The sequence below is a fragment of the Hyperolius riggenbachi genome, chromosome 1, assembly GCF_040937935.1.
Source record: "Hyperolius riggenbachi isolate aHypRig1 chromosome 1, aHypRig1.pri, whole genome shotgun sequence".
Classification (NCBI taxonomy): Eukaryota; Metazoa; Chordata; class Amphibia; order Anura; family Hyperoliidae; genus Hyperolius; species Hyperolius riggenbachi.
Window position 1 is genome coordinate 332,649,119 of NC_090646.1, and position 25,958 is coordinate 332,675,076.

Below are 25,958 nucleotides of genomic sequence, written 5' to 3' on the forward strand. Positions count from 1 at the left end.
AGGTAGGTAGATAGCAGTGTGTGGGTAGTTAGGTAGGAGCTTGTGGGGTTTTAGATATGCAGGTAGGTAGCAGTGTGTGGGTTTAGGTAGGTAGGTAGCAGTGTGTGGGTAGGTAGGTAGGAGCTTGTGGAGTTTAGGTAGGCAGGTAGGTAGCAGTGTGTGGGTTTAGGTAGGTAGGTAGCAGTGTGTGGGTTTAGGTAGGTAGGTAGCAGTGTGTGTGTGGGTGAGTAGGTAGGTAGTGTGTAGGTAGCAGTTTGTGGGTTTTAGCTAAGTAAGGTAGCAGTGTGTAGGTAGGTAGCAGTGTGTGTGTTTGGGTGGGTGGTTAGGTAGGTAAGGTTTAGGTAGCGGTGGGTGGTTAGGTAGGTTGGTAAGGTGTAGGTAGGCAGCAGTGGGTGGTTAGGTAGTAAAGTGGTTAGATAGATGGGTAGCAATATGTGGGTTTAGGTAGGTAGCAGTGTGTGGCTAGGTAGGTAGGAAACAGTTTGTGGGTTTAAGGTAGGTAGATAGCAGTGTGTGGGTAGGTAGGTAGCAGTGTTTGGGTGGGTGGTTAGGTAGATAGGTAGGTAAGGTTTAGGTAGCGGTGGGTGGTTAGGTAAGGTTTAGGTAGTTAGCAGTGGGTGGTTAGGTAGTAGAGAGGGTTAGATAGATGGGTAGCAATATATGGGTTTAGGTAGGTAGCAGTGAGTGGTAGGTAGTGTTTCTCTCTCTTCCTCCCATCAGACCTGCAGATCAGTGTGGCGAGCAGGGGCAGAGACCTCAGATCGTGGGACCCGGCTGACAGAGCGGCGCACACTGTGCAGCCGTGCGAGTCGGCTCATATGCAGGTGGTGACGAGTGACGTCACTTCCGCATATGAAGTAGTCGGGTCCCGCGCTGTCTTTGTAGGTCTGTTACGGTGCTTGCCGCGCTGATCTGTTGGTCTGATGGGAGGGAGGAGAACACGGGGGGCAGCCCAGCCCGAGGCCCCTGCAGGGATTGAGGCCACAGGCGAGCCGAGCACAGCGGCAGGGGCGGCAGCACAGGGCTCCGGGTGTCAACCCCCCCCCACCATGAAGACACCCGGGGCGGGCCGCTCCTGCCGCTTGATGGTAGGAACGCCACTGGTCCAAGCTATATTGCTCATCAAAGCCTTAGGGGACTTGTGACTCTCCTTACTATGGTTGGTACTGCAACAGTTTCCACAGTTCGTTGGTTGACAATTTGGCATCCAAAAGAATGTTCACTTTAATCAGAAGATTTCTCAAACTTTTACTCTTTATACTGCAATACTCAAACTACTGTGGTCCATATGCAATTCACTTTTTCACCTGAGTTTTCTCCTAGGAGATAATTTTCTATCTTCGATTTAAAATAACTTTCCAGTACTTTTCAACTAAAAAAGTACCAAAAAGTAGGTGAAAATGTGATATCAAAATTATTTTGAGTATTTTCTTGCGTTCTGGTGGCTTAAAAGGCTTTTTTTTATTAACAAGTTTAAAAATATCACCTAGGAGAAAACTCAGGAGAAAAAAGGAATTGCATATGGCCCTGTATCTCTAATGCTGGGTACACACTATGAGATTTTCTGGTCGATTTACTGTCAGATCGTTTATTTCCAACATGTCCGATTTGCTTTTCGATCGTTTTCCGAGCATTTTCCGATCGATTTCCGTGCACTTTAATAGGAAATCGATCGGAAAATGCTCGGAAAACGATCGAAAAGCAAATCGGACATGTTGGAAATAATCGAAAATCTCATAGTGTGTACCCAGCATTAGGCACCACTTTCTTGGACAGGGAAAACTAAAATAATAAACAAAATAAAGAAAGAATGAAATACGGTAATCAAAAAGGGGTTAGAGAAACAAAAATAAACAAATTGACCAATGCACCCAGCTATACCATCAATATCTCACTCCTTCAATATAACTCTTTTCTTATGTTATTTGAACTCTATGTTAAATAAGCTCCAATTTTTATATGTTGCAAAACTTGTATCTCCACTCTGTTGACTCTTTATTTCTGTCAGATGTCACTCCGCTTTTCACTGTAGTTCACTTAGTAATACAAGATGAAGTGAAACTTCTCTTCCAATCTTCTTCGGACAGGTTAACAGACTTAAAGGAATACTATCGATACCCAAGTGTTCTAAAATGACAGTGTGCAAATAATGTCTAAGTAGCTGTGTAAACATTTTCCTACTTTTCATGTTAAATATCAGAGGCAAAAGCTGTAATTTATTGAGGGTAGGATTTAGCTATATTGGGACAAATCAATTGAAGAAGGGGTGTCTGCTTCAATGCACAGCCAGTGTTGCATATCAGACTACAGAAAGCAAATATCAAACATATCAAACTCTGAAAGCAAAAACAGTATGAAAAAGCTGTGACAATTAGTTACATTTCCTCTGCTCTCTTCAGACAGGTCAGTCAGAAACACAGGACACAGCAGCTGCAGCTGTTCTCTCTGTCACACACAGAGCTACACATAGAGTTAACTGATCAAGTGTGAGGGGAATTTCCCCTCTCCTCGTGGCTCAGTCTGCCGTCAGTTTTGGCGTCAGTAAAGTTTGAATGTATTTTGATAACAGTAAACAAAGAAGTTGCTACTAAAATGTACTTGGCAGCACTTCCCAAACAATTCCTGTGTCAAATGAAAAAAATATGTGAATCGATAGTATTCCTTTAAAGCGGAATATAACCCTGCATTTCAACTTTCTAAAACATTATTTACAGTATATTATATGCAACCAGCATTTTTTTTTACTAGACCAGCATTGGAAGGGTTACACAGAGCTTTAAAGTTCCTGGATAGAACTGCAGACGCATCCGAAGCTTACATAGATACATTTAGTTTACCTAAATGTATCTAAGTGTTGAATGTGACTCACTCTCTCTGACTGAGAAGGAGCTGGAGGACAGCCAAAGAGTGTGTAACATTTATCACTTGTTACATTCTATTTAGTTAAATGTATCTATCTGAACTTCTGCATATCTCTCCACGGAACTTTAAACCTGTGTTTAACCCTTCCAATGCTGGTCTAGTAAAAAAAAATGCTGGTTGCATATAATATGCTGTAAATAATGTTTTAGAGCAAAGTTGAAATGCAGGGTTATATTCCGCTTTAATTATTTCTCACTGACAGGTTTTCTTTATCCCCATGTTTTTTGCTCTCTTTCTCTCTCTCTCTCTGGCCGTGCACTCCAGCAACACAAAATAACACTTTGGTTCACTTCTCAAATCAGGCTTTTAGTAAACACTGCAGAACAAATCAACTGATGACTTATGAACTGAGCAGACTGACAGGAAAAATGTCTCTGAGTCAGGATTACTGCGATCGGCTGAGCTGTGTTAATTCTGATGGGGCTATAAGAGGCTGATCACTTTCCTGATGACAAGAATGCACTCACCCTTAATGTACTTAGTTACAGTTTCTGTTATCTGGCAGGACAGCACCATCTTGCATTAACAAACTGATTATCATCACAATGTCACTGTCTCTTTAAAGCGGTATTGTCACCATAAAAATCAAATTTCAACAGCAACTGGTCTGAGTATATTAAGTGATAAAGATGCTAATCCTGCATTCAAAACTTTTTTCTGCTGTTATGGTTTGGAGTTATTACAGGAGCACTGGCCCTAGTGCCAAACACAGGGCCGCCATCAGGGGGGGATAGCCGTCACTTCCGTGAGGGGCCCAGGGCCCCCACCCGCCACCCCCCTCCTCCTACTTACATCTAGGAGCGTGGCTGCCTGGTTCTCCTGCCACCGCCCGCCCACCCGACTGAACACACAGCACTCCGCACTGTCTGCAGCCTCCTCCCGAGCTCCCTGCACTGCCTGGCACAACCAAACTCCAGATCAGTGGTGGCCGGGGGGCCGGTGCCCAGAGAGCGGAAGGCAGCGCTGTAAACTGGAAGTGACAGGATGACTTCCTGTTTTTGAAATATCGCGCGCAGCCCCTGTACACTGTACAGCAGCTCCCATTCTCCTAGCACTATGAGTCCCGGCCACGAGCTGTGGAGTTGAGTGCAGCTGCAGAGGGAATTACCGGGTGGTCAGGAGTTTGCACAGCGGGCTGAATGGCGGGTGTTGGTCTCTGACTGGACCACATGGTAGAAATTTGGAGGAACTGTGGAAGAGCCGGGCTGGCACTGGTAGAGACAACACACACAGCCTTGCCTGCAGATCAGCCTGGCCCGGGACTGTGGAGTCTGAAGAGCAGCCTGCAAAGATAAGAGGGACACAGGCACGGCAGCTGTTTGTTTTAGACACCCCACCCCCGGGGGAAGGGAAGAGTGCTCGGCTGAACGGAACAGGAGTTCAGCTCACACTGTGAGAATCGGAGCAGCCTTTTACAGTGCAGGGAGGGAGGAGGGGGGGGGGGGGGGGGAGACGATATAAGCACTGGCTGCAGAAAGCTGTAGGATCTGATGCCTCCTAACTGAGAATACCTTCTTCTGCTGTGACCCTGGCCTGCATGCTCATGAGTACCTGAACTCCCTCCCCACTACCACTGTTCCCAGCAACCCCCACCCCCTTCCTACTATAGAGGAACCATAGCTCTCAGCAAGCCCCCCCCCCATTCATAAAGGTACTACAGCTCCCAGCAAGCCCCCCCCCCCCACCACATTCACAAAGGTACTACAACTCCCAGCAAGCCCCCCTCCTACATTCATAAAGGTACTACAGCTCCCAGCAAGCCCTCCCTCCCCCCATTTATAAGGGCACTACAGCTTCCATAAAGGCACCAGAGTTCCCAGCATGCTCCCCTGGCTTCTGTAGAGGCACCAAAGATCCCAGCATGCCCCTCCTCCATATATGTTTTCCCTGAGGGCCCCAGAGGCGGCTGGTGAACCCCCCTGGTCTCTCACAATGAATAGAGGTCCCCCGGAGCTTCTGAGTATTCGCAGTGGAGCACACAGACGCCTGTCCAGCTGGCACGCTTATCTGTGCATTTTTCTATCTTCGCAGGCGCCTTATCTATATGAGCACTTGAGTACATGCTGTCAGGTAATAGAGATGAGGCACCCATGAGGATGAAGCACACAGAGGAGCAAGCCGGCCGGACAGGTGAGTGCGTTCCACTGAAAATGTTCTGCAGGGGACCCGGGGGACCACTATTTACATTAGAGGAGGCCTGTGGGTCCAGCAACCGTCTCTGATGCCCTGGGGGACAACCCAGTACTATATGGGGGGGGGGGGGGGCCAGGCCCAGGCCCAGGCCCAGGCCTGATGATGTGTGAGGGGCCCCAAAATTTCTGATGGCGGCCCTGGCCAAACAGTGCCAAAAAGTTGAATGCTGGGAGTTCTTTTGAATGCTGGGAGTTCTTTTGAATGCTGGGAGTTCTTTTTATCTATAATATATTCCTCCTCTTCCATTTATTTCCCTGCCTAGCTGATCACTTGTGTTTACAAGCAAGGCTGAGGTGACTCAGTGATTGGATGTGTAAATTAAAAAAAAAGACTCTGGGAGGAGGGCAGCTAATGAATACACAATGAGCAAGAGAAGGGAGGGGGGGGGGGGGGGGGGGAAACAAGAGTCAGGGAGGATATGATGTCAGCATTAGCTTGGCAAGATGGCCACTGCCTAGAATAGGATTTTCTGCTTTTCCTTTGCAAAATTCACAGGAATCATTACGTGGATAGCACAATACATCTGTTATGTAAGTAGAGGTAGTATTTATCTACTTATATATGTGTTTTTTTATTTCTAGGTTAGCATGGGTGTCGCTTGTTCATTAAGGCTTTATCAGACAGGCAGATTTTAGTCACACCACTTTCATCAGAATATGCCCTTCAGTAACTTGGGCTAACTGTCTCTATACTCAGAAAACCTCCACTGAACGCTGGCCCTTTCTGAATACACTTATGGCTTATGCTGGCGCAAGGCCTATACTCATCTGGCCTGACATGATCTCTCTCTTTCCGCGCTAGCTCGGATCTTGCCTGCTGTCCTTTAACTTGGCCTCCTGTCACTGCCTGGCTCTGTTACCGCTGCCCTCCTCTCTCTGTGCTGCCGCTGGGTCCCCACTTTACCTCATGAGGTTACTGCTGCGGTCGCTCTCTCCAGCCTCCTTCCTCTCTCACCGCCGCCTCCTGACTGACTCAAGAGCGTTGAGGGAAACTGGTTTATACCAGTCCCCTCTGGCTGTATCTCGTGCACCCTGCCTCTCTGCGCCTGCGCTGGGCTCTCTGCTTGGCCGCGCAGAGCTTCCAGAAGGTTCCACTGCTTTGTATTCATGGTCGTTTTAGTAACCAGTCTCTGCGACCATACGGCCGCTTGGGCCTATCTATGCGCCGTTTTGATTCCACCATGCTAATTTCTAAGGCAAATTTTAGCCTTAGATGCTAAGTTTACCTCACACATGTAAATGCATCTACACAGTACATTACCCTTTGCACGCTCGCATGCAAATGTTCAAACAAATGCATTCACAGATTCACTCATCCAGGCACCACTGTTATCCCTACAGCTAAATTAAAAGCCGGGGCCTTAGTTCACAAAGGAATGCATTCTTTTGCTTAGTCACCTACACTGCACAGAAGTACCCAGGTAAACGTAGGTGTCCTAACTCTGGCCCTGTAACATGCATAGTGCAGACATGCAAACAGTCATTGCATCAAACCTATCTAGGGATTAGAAGCACACATCTTGATGTCCTCTCCTGGGACAGATAGCGCATCATACCAATCGCACAAGGGAGCTAACGTAATGTATCCATGCGCACCATGCACATACACCAGCATAAGCTGTGTGCATGCTGACAAAACAAACGGGAAGGAGGGAGTGCACTAGATTAAAACCCTAGCCCCAGGGGTCCATAACAAAAAAAACAACACATAAATCCAGGCACATCGCCTCTAGTTAGGACATTTAAATAAGTAATTTAAGGAAAGGGAGGTGCTAAAGGGGGTGTGGCCAGAAAAATAGCGAAAATCAGTAACCCTTTGCACGCTCGTTTTTTTTTTATAGATATTGGCGGGTACCACTCCCACTTTAGGTATTGACGGACCCCTCCAGTTAAGTAGTGACAAGGACCCCCAGTATAAGTAGCCCCACCAGTTTAGGTGTCCCCAGGGTAAGTAGCCCCACTGTTTAAGTAGTGACAGCTTCTCCCAGTATAAATTGAGAAAAAAAGAGAACCTGAACTGAAAATAAAAAGTCAAAATAACCATACACAGGTCATACTTACCTCCTGTGTAGTCTACTATTCAATCTCTTTCTCCTCTCCTGCGTCCCATTTGTCCACTGTGATAAATGGATTTCTCCGTCCTCCATTTTAAAAATGGCTATTACCCCATAACAGCTTCCTGGTCAGCACACTGTTAAACTGTAAGATCACCAACTTGAGCCATAGGGAAACATGGACATTACCTTGCACATTCAGTTGTAACTGACAGCTGCTCATATATAACTGACAGCAACTGGTATATTTCAGTTCTGACAAAATATTGTCAGAACTGGAAGGGATCACTGTAAGAAGAAAATGGTGAGCTTCTGAGAGGAACGGACAGCGAGGTTAGTATGTAATATTCATTTGCAGCTACGTCATGTGTTTATTTTAAATAATTTTCCTTGCTTCAGGTTCCCTTTAAGTAGTGACAGATGTCTCCCCCCCCCCCCCCCCCCCCCAGGTTAGGTAGCAACCAGGACCTCCCCCAGCTTAGGTAGTGACTGACCCCTCCAGTTTTAGGTATTGACAGGTGCCCCCTTCCCCCCGCTGCCTCTACTAACGTTGTCAGACCTCAGATGAGCCTGCCACTGCTGCCTGTCTCCCGTCCCCACTGCCTCCATGCCACAGCACCAATCAGACCACCGATCAGCAGTGACCAAAGTGTGAAGAAGGTGCATTGGTACAGCCAAATCCCCTCCTTTTCCTCTTCTCACTTTGGTCGCTGCTAATTGGAGGTCTGACTTATGCTGTGACATAATGGAGACAGTGGGGATGGGAGACAGGCAGCTGTGGTGGGGAGCATACAGGGAGGAAAGGTGGCGGCCAGGGCAGGTTCTAGACTTAGCTGCCTGAGGCAAACTTGTGAGGATGCGCCTCCACCCCCCGATTTGGAATGATTGCCCAGTACCCGACAATTTACTCTGCTTCATTTAATGCTCTTACATGACATGCTGCAGCTCTTCACATTAGCACACTGGCTGACTGTGAGTGTTCGACAAACAAACTGCTCACCCTCAGCCACTCAGTCGTTTCTATTCCCCCTCAGTCAGGACAGCAGAGCCACCTCCTCCCTTCTGCTGTGCAAGTCAAATAAAACACTGCTGCTCTCCTGCCTTCCCCCTCCTCACTCCCTGTCAGACCCCTCACACAGCACAACAAACTACTTTTCCACAATGATGACCTCTTCACCTCTCTCTCCCTGCTTCTCTGACTGCATGCTGTTAGTGTAAACAGTACAAAAATGCTGCCCTTGTAATTTCTGCGCCTGATGCACATGTTTCACCTTGCTTCATGAGAGAACCGCCCGTGGTGGCGGCACAAGATGAGGGCCTTGCACCTCTCAAGCTATGCTATTGTGCGTAGGATCCTTGCTGGTATGATGGATCAGTGAGATTGTCACTGGCATTTTCCCAAGGTTTTCTGCAAATTTCCAACCGGTCTGTGAGAATCTTGCATATACGTTTTCAAAACTGACACATTCGATTAGAAAACCGATTGTAAATAGAAGTATAAAATTCTTCTGTTTACAATTATTTGCTGGGGATCCCTATACAGTCCTATTGTGGCTGTACAGCGATCCCCGGCAAAAGCAGTAAAATATACCCCGGGGTGCATTCAATGCTTTTGCAGGATATATATTTACAGCTGCAATACTGATAGGTAAGGGAAAGTTTTATTCAACCACATTTAAAGGACAACTGAAGAGAGAGGTATATGGAGGCTGCCATGTTTATTTCCTTTTAAGCAATACCAGTTGCCTGGCAGCCCTGCTGATCCTCTGCCTCTAATACTATTAGCCGTAGCCCCTGAACAAGCATGCAGCAAATCAGGTGTTTCTGACTTTAAAGTCAGGTCTGTCGAGACTAGCTGCATGTTTGTTTCTGGTGTTATTCAGATACTACTGCAGAGAAATAGACCAGCAAGGCTGCCAGGCAACTGGTATTGATTAGAAGGAAATAAATATGGCAGCCTCCGTATACCTCTTACTTCAGTTCCCCTTTAAATTACACTGGCGATATTTTAATTGCTTCAGCTAAAATCAATCTAAAGATTGTCCTAACATTTTTACTTCTGTCTATGATTGCTTAAAGAGACTCCGTATTGAAAAAAAGGGACCCTGGTGGCACTTACCTCGGGAGGGGGAAGCCTCTGGATCTGACTGAGGCTTCCATCGTCCTCCATCCCACGGTGGTCTTGCTGGGCCCCTCTGAAGCCACAGCAGACAATTTGTCAGGCTGTGGTCCAGAAGCAGCAGCGACTGCAATATTTACCTTTCCCGGCTCTAGCGCAGTAGCGGCTTTTGGCTCGGGATCAGGCAGAAATAGCCGATCCCAGTCTGGTCCACTCTACTGTGCAGGCGACTTGCACCTGTGCAGTAGAGCGAATCCAACTGGGACCGGCTATTTCCGCCCGATCCCAAGCTGAGAGCCACTACCGTGCTGTGCAAGACCACCGTGGGAGGGAGGAGGATGGAGGAAGCCTCAATCAGACACCGCTGCTACGAGGAGAGGAGGGCTGAGAGACGCCGGGATCGCTGGGCAATCTGCTGCCGATCTCTGGTCTAAACATTGTGCGGCGAGCGGACCCTAGAGTTTTACACACGGAAGTGATGTAGGCTGCATCCGGATACTAGTGTGGAGGGTAGCGCACAACCTGTTTGTTACCAGTAGGCCCCGGGCTCGCGGTGGTGAGACCTTTAGGGGAAACGGAGAGACCAGGAGCCGCACAAATCAATCGTGGAAACACAGAGAGGATACATAAACAACGGAACTGTAAGTGCGAACTCTTACTGTAAACGGGATAGACCCCAATTGAGGATCCATGCTGAGTGAAGGGCACAATAAGATATTACTGGAGGACATTGTTGGATCAGATTCCCCACCGATGTGAGAGACTTTTTACTAATTTTTTTATTCCGTTTTTTATATATAGATTTTATACATTTTTTTAACATTTTTCATTTTTGTGCACACACGTAGAAGCGAAATAGGGGTAGAAGGACCCTTCTGTTAGGGGTGTGTATACATGGTGTAGATTGGATGAATTGGTTGAGAAATTGTTTATCTGATTTTATACAAGTTCTGAAATAAAGTAGAGTGTACTTCTAGCGCGTTAGATTTATTGTATAATCTTGGAAGCCTCAATCAGATCCAGTGGCGTAGCTAAGGAGCTATGGGCCCCGATGCAAGTTTTACATGGGGCCCCCGAGCACTCTATACATAACAAATGATACAGCGCACCAAAACCTGCAAAGGACGACAACAGTGTCAGAGATGCAAGAAGGGAACAGTTTGTTAATGATTACTACTATTTAAAGCATCTATAGATGTGATTATTACCAACACAGGGCCAATAGAGAGCTAATATTGTGCTTGAGAGAGGGCCCCTCTGACCCAAGGGCCCCGATGCGGTCGCTATCTCTGCAAGGCAAAGACAAGACAAATAACATTTATATCGCGCTTTTCTCCTGGCGGACTCAAAGCGCCAGTGCTGCAGCCTCTAGGACGCGCTCTATAGGCAGTAGCAGTGTTAGGGAGACTTGCCAAAGGTCTCCTACTGAATAGGTGGTGGCTTACTGAACAGGCAGAGCCGAGATTCGAACCCTGGTCTACTGTGCCAGAGGCAGAGCCCTTAACCATTACACCATCCAACCCCTATTGCTACGCCACTGCCCCCTCCCGAGGGTAAGTACCCAACCAGGGGTCCATTTTTTTGGTACAGGGAGAGAGTGAGAGAGGTAGGTGTGTGTGTGTGTGTGCGTGCGTGCGTGCGTGTGTGTACTGGCTGCCAATCTAACGAGATTCTTAATTACTAATGGTGCCCACTTATAATACAATCTTTTTTTTTGTCCAATCTTACCAAATCTGTGTAGTGGAAGAGGAAAATGAGTCAATATACACTGAATGGATACTTTAGGTAGTCCCTCATATTCCATACAAATGATAAGATTAATGTATATCATTAATCGGCACCATGAGTGAGATCGGGGCCAATTTGCCAAGACTAAACTTGAAAAATTTGCTTATCCCTAGTAAGTATAGCAAAGTGATTTTATCGTTAAAGTATCCCATTAAACTGCTCCTCCCACTCAGTGTTCCGTATTATAATGCCCCCCGGTTCACATTAGCGGTCGCCGTCCGGAATCGCCGTGCCGGAGCCGGACCGCATGCAGAACGGACGGAACGGACGCACGGCATAGCAATGAAAGCCTATGCGTCCGTTTACATGCGTCCGTTTCGTCCGGACCGGATCCGGACTCCGGCATAAGACCCAACATGCGCTATTTTTTGGTTCGGCTCCTCCGGCAGCCGTATCCGGAGCGGAGCCGGACTGCACCATCCAGCCAATACAAACCAATGAGAACCGGAGAGCGCACAACACACTGGCTAAAAATCCGGATGTTCTACCCCACTTCCTACGCGTATTGAAGCGGCGATTTTGGATGGGGACACATGGGCAAGCATTTTGGAGTGGAGCAGCAGTGATTTTAAACGTGCTGGAGATGTTGGCAGTATGTCGGAGGTGGAGGTGAGTGCTAAACAGCGGAGGGCCTGCTGACCTCCCAGACCCCAACATTTTTATTCTATTTCTACTATCTTTTGCCAAACGGATCCGGATCGCATCCTGATGAACACCTGATGCAACCTGACCGGATCCGGATCAGAACCGTACGGTTCCAATCCGGATCCGGTCCGGATCCGGTCAGGTCATCCGGTCCGTTTGGCAGAGAACCGCAAGTGTGAACCGGGCCTAAGTTATTCCCTATGTACTTCATGATAATGCTCCCAATATGTTGCCTCTGGAAGTAATTCCTCATTGACCATCTCTAGCAAATATTAAAACCATCAATTTTGTAGTGCGTTATATAAAACCGTAGCACTTTATGTTAGAATAAAAAAAATGGAATACTGTACTAGACTGCAGAAGATCAGTTCATTAGTTGTTATGAGACGTCCATGACGCTAGATGGAGCTTGCGAGCCATAACCGAGTTACTGTACCGCACTGGAAGTGTAATGATCTCACTCTATGGTGTAAACACTGCAGCAGAGCATTGACGCTCGGAGGCTGCTGGGAACTGGGAAGCTGATATACACGTGCAGTTAATATGGTAATCATAAGTACCGGTAGTTCTGTGCTTGCTGTATGTGTAACTTGTGTGTTCTCACCGAGCAAGACCCGGAGTGGCTGCTTCTTCAGTCACTGTCTGTAGCCATACACGAGCTGACTCACCTACCTGTATTTGCCTCTCTGTCATAGAAGTTGTTTACAGTTCAGCGATAGAAGCCTCACAGGTTTCTAACCAGTTTTTATTTTATTGCTTTCAGTCTCATTCCGAAATCTTTCACTTGATGTCTTGTAGTTGTGAGCCTGTCACTGATACATTTTAATTAGTTTTAGATTAATTCGCTTGTGGTGTTATCATCTGTTGCATATTACATTCCTGCACTAGTCAAATTATTTTAATAAATAGTGATGTTTTTCTTGTAAACGATCATTTTTGCAACTGTTATTCACGTTTCTTGGTGGAATGAATTTATTTAATCACTAATATATTTTTAAATTGTATACAGCTTTTATAATGACCCTTTTGGATGGGTGTGTTGGCCATCTGTTTAAAGTCATTGAGAACCTGGTAAAAAAAAAAAAAAGCCAGATACTTACCTAAGGAGAGGGAAGGCTCTAGGTCCTATAGAGCCTTCCTGCTCCTTTCCTGGTCCCTGTTGCAGCGCTGGCGCCCCCGTAGTAGTATCTGACCGATTTTGTCAAATACTGCTGTCTCTGCCACCCAAGGGAGGCTTCGGGAGCTTGAGTGCTCCTGAACATGGGCCGCTCTATACTGCGCACTTATGAGCGCCCTCTCTCGTGCAGTCAGTATGGAGCCACCTTTCTTAGTGAGGAGTATGATTCAAATGGGGAAGCTAGTGCTGCACCCAGGGGACACCGGGATAGGAGAGGGAAGGTTCTATAGGACCCAGAGCCTCCCCTCTCCTTAGGTGTTTTTTTTTTTATTTTTTTATTTTATTTTTTACTGAATCCCAATGCCTTTAAAGAGTACCCTAACTGAAGCTTGGGTACAACATTAGATGCTTACCTAGAGAGATGTACCCAGGATCCTATTGAGGCATTCCTTCCTGCTCAGAAGTCCCCCGTTGCTCAGCGCAAGCTTCCCCCCCCAGAAGATCGCATCGGGGCCACACAGCTTTTATTCCTCCAGCCTGGTCGCGCAAAGCTTTTCTTCCTCGAGCCTGGCCGCACAATAGCCAACCCAGTCCGCCCCTGCATGCGCAGTAAGCTGGAGCTGCGGGCTTCATGCTACCGCGCATTAGCAGGTGGGCTCACTCGCCTACTGCATGGCACCACTTTAGGAAAAAGAGCTGATGTGAAGGGGTGCCACGCTCAGCAACAGGGGGCTTGAGATCAGCAAGGGAATCCTCAATAAGATCCTGAGGCTTACCTCTCTTAAAGGACAACTGAAGCAGGAATAATATGGAGGCTGCCATATGTATTTCCTTTAAAGCAATACCAGTTGCTTGGTAGCCCTGCTGGTCTATTCGGCTGCAGTAATGTCTGAATCACACCAGGAACAAGCAGGCAGCTAATCTTGTCAGATCTAACAAAAATGTCAGAAACACCTGATCTGCTGCAAGCTTGTTCAGGGTATATGGCTAAAAATATTAGAAGTAGAGGATCTGCAGGACAGCTAGGTAACTGGCATTGCTTAAAAGGAAATAAATATGGCAGCCTCCATATACATTTTACTACAGTTGTCCTTGAAGGTATCCGATATTGTATTCTGAGCTTTAGCTAGGTTCACAGTGGGGGTTGCATTCCTTGTAAAAGCAGAAACACAACAGGAAAGTAGTGCTGCACATTATCAGCGTGTTGCATCGCATATAGTCAATGAAAAGTACTGCTACTGTTAATGCATGCCCATTTTGCAGTAGCGCACTGCATTTAATGGCATGCCACAAGCCATTAAACTGGCACCCACTGAACCGTAAACATAGTATAGGTGGTGTATTGCAATACGGAAAGCTGAATTACATGCACCGCAATGCATCACTGTGAATGTAGCCTTATTGGTGGCACTCCCCTTTATAAGGTGTACCCCAGGCGGATTCAAGGGGGGGGGGGGGGGGCATATGGGACACAAAGGCATCTTCCCTGTTCAATGCCATGCCTCTGTGTCCACTCCGCTCCCCTGCTCCGTGCTGCGACCCCCCTCCCCAAAATTGCTGACATGCAGCTTGTCGGAGTGCTTGTCTTGAGGAAAAAGTGCCCACTCTGGGTAACAGGAATGCAGCCTCCATCCTCTTAATGGCCCTTTGCCGCCTAATCCTCACATTTCTGAGCTCTGTGCTGCTTGGATGAGAGCACAGAGCTTTATATGCAGTGTTGTGACCCCTGAAAGAGAAAGTTAGTTGCTACAGGCTTTAGGGGTCGGAAGCATTGAGGATGGACACTCCCTGATCGAGCTTGCCCCCTCGATCAGGTAGTATGTTTTTAATCACAAATTTACGCCAGCTCGTATTCTCTTTAACCCCTTCCCAACCGCCTAACGCCGATAGGCGTCAGGAAGGTGGCAGCCCCAGGACTGCCTAACACCAACAGGCATCACGTCCTGGGGCGGGGTTTACAGAGATCGCGCGCGCCGATGCGCATGCATCCCCCCTTCATCATCAGTTTACCAGTGGTGATCGCCGCTAGCAGACTGTCTATTTACAATATACAGTACTGCAGCGCTGTACTGGGGACAGCCGTGTCACTCTGCTGTCCCCTAGAGAGGCTTCGATCGCGATCTCCTCTCATAGGCTGATGCCTATGAGAGAGGATCACCCTGATTGGCTGGGGGAGGGAGGGGTGTAACAAAAAAAAAATAGAGAAATTGTATTAAAAAAAAACAAAAAAATAAACAAACATGCCAGCAGCAATCAGAGCCCACCAACAGAAATCTGTGTTGGTGGGCAGAAAAAAAAGGGAGGGGGGAATACCTTGTGTGCTAAGTTGTATGGCTATGCCGTGAGCTATTAAAGCTGCAGAGCACTAAATTGTAAAAAAATAGCCTGGTCACTAGGGGTAAGCCCACGGTCCTGAACTGGTTAAAGGACTTCCGAGGCCAAATAGACAAAAACATTTTTTTACCTGTATCATTTTTAAATCCAAGGCGGAGACCCTCCGTGCCCTCCCCTCCGTTCCGTCGCCAATGTATCTATTGCAATGCCCCCAGGTCGGGTGCCGACCCCACCGCACGGGTCGTGCGCTATTCCACCTCTAAGATGGCCGCCGAGAGGAGCCGCGGCTGCGCAGTACGCATGGATGCTAGTGCGGCTGCGCAGCCTTTAGCCCGCCTCCAGCAGTGTACTGGGTCCCGGCATCCTCCTGAGCGTACGTCGGGTGCGCTCACATCACTGCGCCCGACGTACGCTCAGGAGAATGCAAGGACCCAGTACGTGGCTGGAGGAGGGCTAAAGGCTGCGCAGCCGCACTAGCATCCATGCGTACTGCGCAGCCGCGGCTCCTCACGCTCCATCACGTGGTCCCGCCCGGCCAATCGCCGCACAGAGCGGCTGCTCCAGGAAGTAAACACTGCACGTCACTGAGTGCAGTGAATATTAAAGAGAACCAGAGACGAAGCACCCTCATGTATTTTATTACATTTATCAGTGGGAACATGACAGTAAACACCTACCCTGCTTTTAGTTGTATTCTTCTCAGTCTAATCTATCTGTTATCAACTGTGATAAGAATCCACCGACTATTCAGTCGAGGTTTGACCTGGAATCATTATAGCTGAGTCACTCTTCTGTGAAGTCTTTTCAAGCCCAAGCCTTCCCCCTCCTGGCTCAAATTTCATGCTTTACATGCTGAGAGCTGTGATTACATGGGAGGAGCTGCTGCAGGAAAAATCTCTGTCTAACAGACAAGTGTGGCTGTGTGATCTGCGTGCTCTGTCTGTGCAGCCTGTCATTATTATCTACTGTATGCAGTTTCATTACTATGAGAGACACTTCCTACAGGCAGCCACAAAGCATACCAGAATATGAAGTTGAAAGCACACAGATGAAAGCCTACAGCAGCCCTTCTTGTCTATAGTCTCATATAGCCTAGACAGCACATCCAGAACACCTCATAACCTGGAAACAGAAGGAATATGAGCCGGCGGCCATATTGGATATTTCCTGGAGCAATAATGGATAAAAAGCACTCAAAAAGACACACCAGAGTGGCGAAATTATCGGGTAGAGCATTTATTCTTTACAAGCTATCAACTGATATGTTTATTTTGTGTGAATCGTTCATCTCTGGTTCCCTTTAATTAGCCATGTGCCCAACCGCTCTCCCCTCCTCCCCAACATGACTGAGCATGTGCATACAGTCTAACGCGACTTAGCCGCGTAGAACGCACAGCATGCAGCACTTTGCTGCGTTACAATGTAACGCAACGTGGGCAGTGTGAACAGCCCACTTGTGTTACATTGCTGTGCGTTGGGGGTGCGTTACAGGCTGCACTAACGTGCGCCTGTAACGTCCCTGTGTGCAAGAAGCCTTAAAGCGTAACTGTCGGGCATAAAATCAAAAATCAATTCTTTATTTTTAACTGGTAAACAAGTAATAGAGATGCTAACCAGGCAATCCAAAAGTTAAAATCATTATTCCTTTTCTTGTTGATAAATGATCATTCCCCAGTTTACCTGACTCTTATTTGGTACACACTAAGTTTAGTACACAAAAAAGGAAGTTGCAGGGCATGCTGGGTTGTCCTTTTTTGCTGCTCTACTTCCCCTCAGACTGAGCTAATGACACCCAGGCTGGGCACAAACTCTGACCTGAGACATGAGCTGCTTTGCTGTTGTGCGCTGACCTCCGATAACCAGAACCTTGGTTTTGTCAACATTTAGTTTTAGCCATTTATTTTTCATTCACTACTGAAGCTTAGCTAAGCACGCGTTTGTTTGTGAGGTAGGGTCTGTGACGCCAGGTTTGAATGTTAAATAAAGATGGGTGTCATTGGCATAGCAATATATCCGGCCTTGTTTTTGAACGATTTTCCAAGTAGCAGCATGTACCGTGTATTCCGGCATACACGACGATTGGGTGTATAAGACCCCCCAACTTTTCCAGTTAAAATACAGAGTTTGGGATATTCTCGCTGTATAAAAATTATCAGAGCGGTATGAAAGAATAGATCGCACTGTACCCATAAAACATGCCTATTTCACCCATCTGGCTCGCCTTTGTATCCTATTTACCCCCTTCTCTGCCTCTCAGATCTCACACGTGCGCCTGCGCCGCTTCACTACAGTCATCAGCATCTGAGAGGCGGTAACAGGATAGGGCGGATCACCCGGCATCAATGACACAGAATATACAGTATATGGTAAACAGCAGAGGGGATAGTATCGCACCCTGGGGTACACCATATTTTTGTGGTACAAGGTTGGAGAGGAAGGACCCCAAGGATACCCTTTGGGTTCTGCCAGACAGGAAGGAGTTGAAACACTGGAGAACTAAAGATAGCCATATATCAGCCGACTTGGCGGCCAAATGACCATCCGATTCGATTATTATAATTGAATCGGATGAAAATCGGTACTACCAAGTGCATGCCTGACCGGCAATGCGACCGATTTCATGGCGAAATTGGTTGCATAAGTCGATCGCACAAGCTGCAAGATGTTGGCCAACTTGCTCGAACAGGTGCGTGTTGGTAACGGCGTGCAATTCTGGGACGATCGAACTCAAGTAATCCTGTGGTGCCCAGTGCAAGTTATGCATTACCTGTCCACAGCCTTCGCTTGTCCTCCGCTGACTCCGGGTATGCGCTCCTCCCCACGTGGTTTCCTATTAAGGACGTACGTATGACGTCAGGTCACAAATGCGGCCCCGTTACTAGGCAACCACATGGCGAGCCTGTATGAAGAACAGAGTGCACCAGGGGCTAGCGGGAACAAGCGGAGGCTGCAGACAGGTAATGTGTAACTTGCACTGGGCATTTAACATTATGGGGATAGAGGCAAGGAGGTCGGATATGGCGTCCCAATGCCGGATCCTGATCAATTTCAGCATGAAATTGATCGGGAATCGGCTTGCGGTGTATGGGCAGCCGACAGATCTCTCTCAGATTCAATTAGAGAGAGATTTGTCTCCTGTTCGAATCTACCCATCATTGCTAGATGTATGGCTACCTTTACCTTCTATTTGTAGCCTGTTGAGCAAGATTTAATGATCAACTGTGTCAAAAGCCGCTGAGAGGTCACGCAAAATCAGAATATTGTAGAACATTGGCCTCTGTTACCATGAGCAGATCCCTGCTGATATTAAACCCAAATATAAACCAAGTTATTTTGGAGAGCATTTTGAAAGAAAAAAATCTCTGTTTACACTCAAGTACATTTAGTATGTATTTCTTTACAGAACAATAACCATTAGTACAGAGTAGTAGCTCTGCCCTTTGTTGCAAACTTTTTTAATTAGTACTATTAAAATAGCACTATTATTGCTGGATAAGCACCATAACAGGTGAGCTGAGGACTCCTGTAAATATTAAAGGAAACCTGAAGATACTTAAAAAAAAAAGTTTCACTTATCTGGGGCTTCTGTCAGCCCCCTGCATCTGCCACACTGCAGCTAAGTTTTGGTATCGGCAACTTGCAAGTTGACAGCCACTGTGCCTGCACGGCCATGGCTGCATGCGTCCCCGTTCATGCTCCTGTCGTCAGTACCGTCCTGCACAGTACAAGGTATTTTTGTACTGCGCCTATGCTGGATGCTCCCGGTGACGGGAGCGCAAGAGAGGACGAACACATACTTGCAAGTCAGCGATACCGAAATTTAGCCACGGCGGGGGACCAGAGGGTTGTTTGATATTAGCGCGGGCACAGGGCGGCTGCAGAGGGCTGGCAGAAGCTCCAGGTAAGTGAAACACTTATCTTCAGGTTTCCTTTAAGAGTGTTTAGCCAGTTTTTTATTTTATAAAAAATCCTATGTAGTAGTAGCAGCAGCAGTTATTTATGTAGCAATCACTTTATAGAGTAAAAAACTGCAATGCATATAGCTGTTTTTGTTTAAATCTATTAGATTTTGGCTCTGATCTATGCTGCAGAATCTATCTACAGATTTTGTTGTTTGGTCACATTTTTACTTACCGTATTAAATATGGGCCTGTAAAATGGTTTTATACAATAAAGATGAGTCATGTCAATATTGAATTTAAATGAAAAGTATCTTTGTAAGTGGGTAGACATATCCCTATCATTCCAGTAGATGGTGATGCAACCTTCTCTTTCACTGCTCTGCTCAGACACTGTTTATTGTTTTGCTGTTCAGCCTTTAGAAATTGTGTGGTTCTTAATTCAAATGAGGGCTTGTTTTGGTTTATGAGAAGTAATCTACTACATTAGTAAAGCAACACAGAGAAGGTATGATTTGCTTGCACAGTAGAACATTTACTCATTCAAAATTGTGTATTTTTTAAGCAAAAGCACTCATTTTCTGCATTGACATCATGAGTTCCGTGCAAGACTGGGACAGAACAGCCAGCAAACAATCATGTACTGTAATGACAATTTACACTGTAAAATCTTTTGACCTTTAGGCTACTTTTACACTGAGACGTTACATGGGCAATATAATAATATATATTATACAATATAATAACAATATATAGCAAATGCAAATATTTAGTAATGATACATTCACATATGCGCTTTAGCCATGGAATGCATTTGAAAAACTTCACTGGTCGTGTTTATAGTTGCAACAGACGGAAAAAGTCACATTTTGCATTATACATGCAATGCGACACATACAGTGAGGCATACAGTACATAAAAAGTATGCTTCACTGTATATGTCGCATTGCACGTGTAATGCAAAATGTGACTTTTCCCCTACGTTGTGTTGCAATCCTGTTTTCACAGGATGTGCAACTCAACGCCCAAGAGTGAAGCTAGCCTTCAGCTGCTAAGTCGCTTGTGTTCCATTGTCCTTAGGATAATAGTCCTTTATAATTGTAAAGGATTATTATCTTAAGCTGTGTACACACGCCAAACTAAAGTCAATTGAAACATCCAACAAACAATAGATTTTACTGTATTGGACTATAATCGCATACAAAAATGTAGCCAAATGACAACTGCAATCGACCAACAAAAAGACATTTTGCCCAATCCATCTGGCTGATCAACTCAGACAACTGTTGGACAGATATTGTGAAGTCGGCCACGACTGTACAATGTCCTTTCAACAACATTGTTCTATTGAATGCGGACATGTCGTGCATAGTGCAATTTCCGCTTGCACACGCAGTACTTAAATTATTTGGTTGCTTGCAATATCAGTGTGCGTAAACAACGTCTTTTCAATGCCGGTAAGGTAGTTTCCGGGACATCTGTCGTTTGTTTTTTGTAGGATGTGTGTGTAATGCTAAGTACACACCATACATTTTTCTGGCAGATTTACCTGCAAGATCGATTATTTCCAACATGTCTGATCTGAATTCTTATTGATTTTCCTATCGATTTTTCATTTTCCGAAAAGTTGTAAGAGCCTAAAAGACCGCTGTTGAGTGTGTATGGGGCTTTAGCCTGCAAAGTGAAACAACGTTTAGATTAAAGTCTTATTTGCAGGAGATAACTGGGGCAAATACAAAAACAGGAGTAGACACTTAAAGCAGACCTGAACTCAGAACTCCTGTGCTCTAATGCTGGGCATACACGGCTCGATTTTATCGCTCGATTCTCCCGCTTGATCGATTTCCCACTCGATTCCTCAGGCGATTCTCTTATCTTCCACTAGTTTTTCTTATCTATTTGCATTGCCCTTAATGCAGAATCGAGCGGCAAAACGATAGGGCTGGAGATCGGACATGTTGGAAATTATCTATCGAGCCATCTAAATGGCTCAGAATCGAGCCGTGTATTCCCAGCATAAAAGATACACAACAGCATAATAACCTTTAAACAAAAAGCATTTCTTTGTTACAGCTGATACCAGGGCTGTGGAGTCGGTACAAAAATCCACCAACTCCGACTCCTCAGGTTAGGATTCCACCGACTCCTCGACTCTGACTCCTCTAATTTGCATATTACAATTTTGTTGAATGAAAGTATGTAACATGAAATGCATCTCTTAACTGCTAATGCTTAGGAATTTTAAAATACAACTGAAGTGAGAGAGATATGGAGGCTGCCATATTTATTCCCTTTTAATCAATACCAGTTACCTGGCTAGCAGGCTGCTCTTCTGCCTCCAATACTTTTAGTCATAGACTTAAACTAGTCCTTGGTAAGAGTACTTGTAGAAGACAGGAACAAAGAACATCTATCAGGCCCTAGGAAATGTACAGTGGGTACATGTAAGAATGATGTGCAGGTACTCTGCAGGAGAATGAAGCTATTCTTCCTCTATTATACATTCTTCATGTACAATCTGAACCCGGTTTATGGGTGATAGACAACACCTCTGTGTTCAATGTGCACAACAATCTCAGTGGATTCCCTGCAGCTCTGTGGGGAGTGCATATGTAGAGTATAGTACTACTGTGTAAGTAAACATGAGACAGATGAAAACATGAGACAGATGAAATTAAAGCTTTATACATACCTGGGGCTTCCTCCAGCCCCCTTCAGGCTAATCAGTCCCTCACTGTCCTCCTCCGCCACCTGGATCTTCTGCTATGGGTCCAGGTACTTGAGCCAGTTTGGCGTAGTGCGCATGCACACACTCCGCCTCCGGGAGCGTACTACACCTGCGCAGCACTATTGCGCAGGTGCAGAACGTTCCTGGCTGTGGGAGCGGCACACGGCCAGACTGCGCTGACTGGCTGAATTACCGGGATTCATTGCAGAAGATCCAGGTGGTGGTGGAGGACAGCGACTGGATAAGCCTAAAGGGGGCTGGAGGAAGCCCCAGGTATGTATAAAACTTTTCTTTTCATCCGTCTCAGGTACCCTTTAATTCGTAGTCACCAAACCAAATTTTAACATATCAAATTATTTCATGAGCAAAGGGAGTGCATACATTTGCATAAACCAGCATCAGCGCAGAATTATTTCCATCTCATTGACCATCTCTATTAGTGACACAGCTACACATCAGGCTTTATTCTTACAGTAAAGATGTTATTTAGTATATGTGACGGTCGGGTTCACCAGCAGAACCACGCAATCTGCGCAATCATACAAAAATGCGCACAAAATATGATCTGGAGTACCCCTTTACATTAATTAGCCAGCTTTTAGAAAATGAGTGTGCTTCCATCTCACAACCCCTGCACTGGGGGGGGATGTGAGTGTTTGTTTGTACTTACTGAGAGAAGCCATTTACCCTAAAACCAGACCATCCACACAGGAAAAAAAAGTTATCTATCAGGGGGGCAATAAAGCTCTCCAGGAAGTTTCCCCATCCTAGTTTTAAAGATAAGGTGATGCATGGAGGAGAACAGACCTCCTCATAAACTCATTAGGACCCATTCACATTCCTGCACGTAGCCTGAACCAGTATAGAGAAATGACTTTTAATTTACCTTGATATGAAAGAATAATTCAGACATTTTACTAAATTAATCAGTTTTCGGTCTGCTAGCCATTTCAAAATTAGCAGACAATTATTAGAAATGATTTGTGTGTGGTGGAATCACTCAGCATGTTCCCACCACCCTCCGAAAGCAAGCAACAGTGTGATCCGCCTTGGAATACCCCAAGACGCACATGTTTGGTATCTGTGTGACACAGAGAATGCTAGAAGCGTGCCCATGTCACTCGCTGCAGGTTTTGGTCGGCTGTCGCCGAGCTATGACCATTCCAGTTATTGCATATTCTTTCCGCTTGTCATGACAAAGGGCGGGAGAAGCCAAACCCCACCAGCTCTTTTACAACTCTGCCCTCTGGCAGAGGAAGAGTTAAAACAACACTGCTGGACACAGGAGAGAGTCTTTCGTCCAGCTATCCATACCATTAAAGGATTGGCCTTACATTCTATCAAAGGACTTCTATCCATTCCACAGAACTTGGACTTCATATCTTCTGTTGGACGTATTATCGCAAAGGACACGGTAACTTGACAAACTGCTCAGACTGTAATCAGCTACTATTTTCATATTGAACCCTTATTATTTCTGTATCGATTTGTTTCTATTGCTATATTTAGTTCTGTATTATTTATTTAAATAAACGATTAAAAATCGTTCATCTAAGTGCTGTTCTGAAAAATCTCTGCAAAAATAATTCACATCTTCAAAGAGAGAAACGTTACCATAACAATGTTAATATTATATTAATATTGTTATTTTTCCTATCTCTAGAAAGGTTGTCAAATTAACCCTTTTTCCTACAGGATTTGGCTAGAGTTATGGTGGCCATACACGGTACAATAAAAACGTTCGATTTTCCCGTTTATTCGATGTAAATGATCGAATTGAATGAAAGTTGAAAAAAAAATGTTTTCGATCAAGAAATTCGAAAACGATAATCCTGTTTTTTCGGGAAAAATGATCGGACATGCTGGAAAAATCTTTATATTCGATCTAACGGAATAATCAAACTAAATTATCTAATTGAAAAATTGTATCATGTATGGCCACCTTTAGACTTAGCACATTCGCATGCTTTATTGCGGATTGGTGGCTGCGACCTGGCCTCTATATGAGAGCCCAGATTGTATCGATTGTATATGCAATCGAAATTGGACTGTGTGGACTCACCAACCAATCCAAAAAGTTACTTTGCCTGCAGTGCTGACTGCCTTCAGGATTCCCTCAGGGTCTGAGGCTGAATGGTAAACTGCAGCAAAGGGAACAGGAATTGGTGGGTGAAAGCGCATACGTCACAGTATATATAAAAGATTCCTGTGTACACATCATATATACAGTCACAATCAGATATGTATAAAAATACGGGGACTGCTTTATTGAAGCAGCACAAGTAATTATTTTTTGATTGGTTTATTTCATTTTTGTGGACTAAGCACAGCTATTACTGTATATATAAATTATTTATGAGGACTATTAGGCCCCGTTCACATCACAAACGCGGATGGCCATGCGTGCGGACCGCAACGCGTACGAACGCACGCCATCCGCGTTTGTGTGCGTTGCGTGGCTGATCCCATCACTGAAAAGTGAATGGGACAGCCATGCGTTTTTACAAAAAAAAATGCGTGCAGCATGCGTTCCCGGACCGCACAGGTCCGGAACGCATGCAGTGTGAACATCAGACATTGCACTCTATGCAATGTCTGATGTCGTGCGTGTTGGCCACCTGCACGCGTTTCCAAAACGCGGCTGGAAACGCGTGCAGTGTGAACGGGGCCTAATCTGAGAAATAGAACATTTTATCATATTTTCTATTTTAATTACAGTTTAAATTCATTAGGAGTCGGTGCATTTTCTCCCGACTCCGGGTACCCAAAAATTGCCCTGACTCCGACTCCTCAACTTTCTTTTTTTGGTAACACTGTTTTTATTGAACTTGAATTTTAACATGAACATTTTAACTTTAATGTCATTTTCATCTATCATTTCGAAAAAGTTATTATTATTATTTATTGTATTTATAAAGCGCCAACATATTACGCAGCGCTGCACAATAGATAAATGGGTTAACATACAGGTAGAACATACAGGAAAGTTACATCGTAGGAAGGTGTACTCTTCAAGGTAAAAATCTTAGTAACACCATAATAAAACAGTATAAACCTCAGTAAACAAAGTATCAGAGGACATAAGAGGAATTGTTTATCTTAATTCCCTCAAGATAGAGCATATATTAAAGAGAAAAAAAGTAGATAGAAGAGAGGAGGCCTCACAGCTAGAAGGAGAATAAAGAGAAAGGGGGGGGGGGGGGGGGGGCGAGAGAAATGCGGGGGAATTACACAGGCTTACATACAATTGCACACTCTTACATACAGGGTGCATTTCTGTTATGTTTTCATTGTGTCCTGTGCAAGAGTTCAGGTCCACTTTAAAGAAGAACCACAATAATAAAAAACAACTAGCTAGCTACTTCTCCACTAATCACAGGCACCGCCAGGCTCCCATCTTTCAAAATCCAAATGCATGAAAAAATCAAACAAATGCAAATGCATTCTGCAATTTTGTTTCCATTTCTGATTCTGGGAGCCCATGTAGTGGCTGTCCCAGCATGCAACACGATCTTGCCGTGGCAGAATGGCTGGGGGAGAGGCGGGGTAGTGGCTTCAGCGTGCAACACACAACACGCAAAAACACAGATAATGTGTGGCACTGCTTTCACCTTCCTTTGCATTCCTGCTGTTACACGCATCGTAACGCAGTGGCTACTGTGAACATGTAGCTTATTGAATTATATTGGTGGGTTGAGGGGTATCTGTGGGATATAGGCCTGGGGTATTTTTTAAAATTTTTGATAAAGTTTACAGATTTTTTCAATAAGATTTATTTTGTATTATTTTTGGGGTGTACCATCCACTACTGGTATCCTTCCTAGTTGTGGTTCTTAATGAATTATAACCTGAATCAAAGCTTGGTTCAAGCTTTAGTTAATGTTTTTTTCTGTGGAAATTGCAATGCAAAAAGATTTGTGCTGTGGTACCTGTGGTTCAGTTGCTTTATTAATTTTCATTATCTGGCTGGCTTGGTTTGCAAAGGTATTTTCATTTGTTATTTTCATATACTGCTTGCCTGAGACTACAGCAAGTCTGTGAGCTTTTCTAACTCTTCCTCACATCGCCGTCGACTAACACTGCTACTGCCTACTTAGCGCACGCTAGTGGCTGCAGCCCAAGTGCTTTGAGTCCGCTGTCATGTCTTGTACAGTTCCTTT

At 45.4% G+C, this 25,958-nt stretch overlaps 1 protein-coding gene across 4 annotated transcripts in view; it reads left to right on the forward strand.

Moving 5' to 3' along the window:
• The first annotated feature begins 12,176 nt into the window (after positions 1 to 12,176).
• REX1BD (required for excision 1-B domain containing) overlaps positions 12,177 to 25,958 on the forward strand; it is a 135,374-nt gene continuing 121,592 nt past the window's right edge. For all 4 annotated transcript variants that reach the window (XM_068233906.1, XM_068233905.1, XM_068233907.1 and 1 more), the window contains exon 1: positions 12,177 to 12,266. In XM_068233906.1, coding sequence (XP_068090007.1) covers positions 12,264 to 12,266 — 3 coding nt within the window. In that variant the 5' untranslated portion in view covers positions 12,177 to 12,263. The remainder of the gene's footprint in view (positions 12,267 to 25,958) is intronic.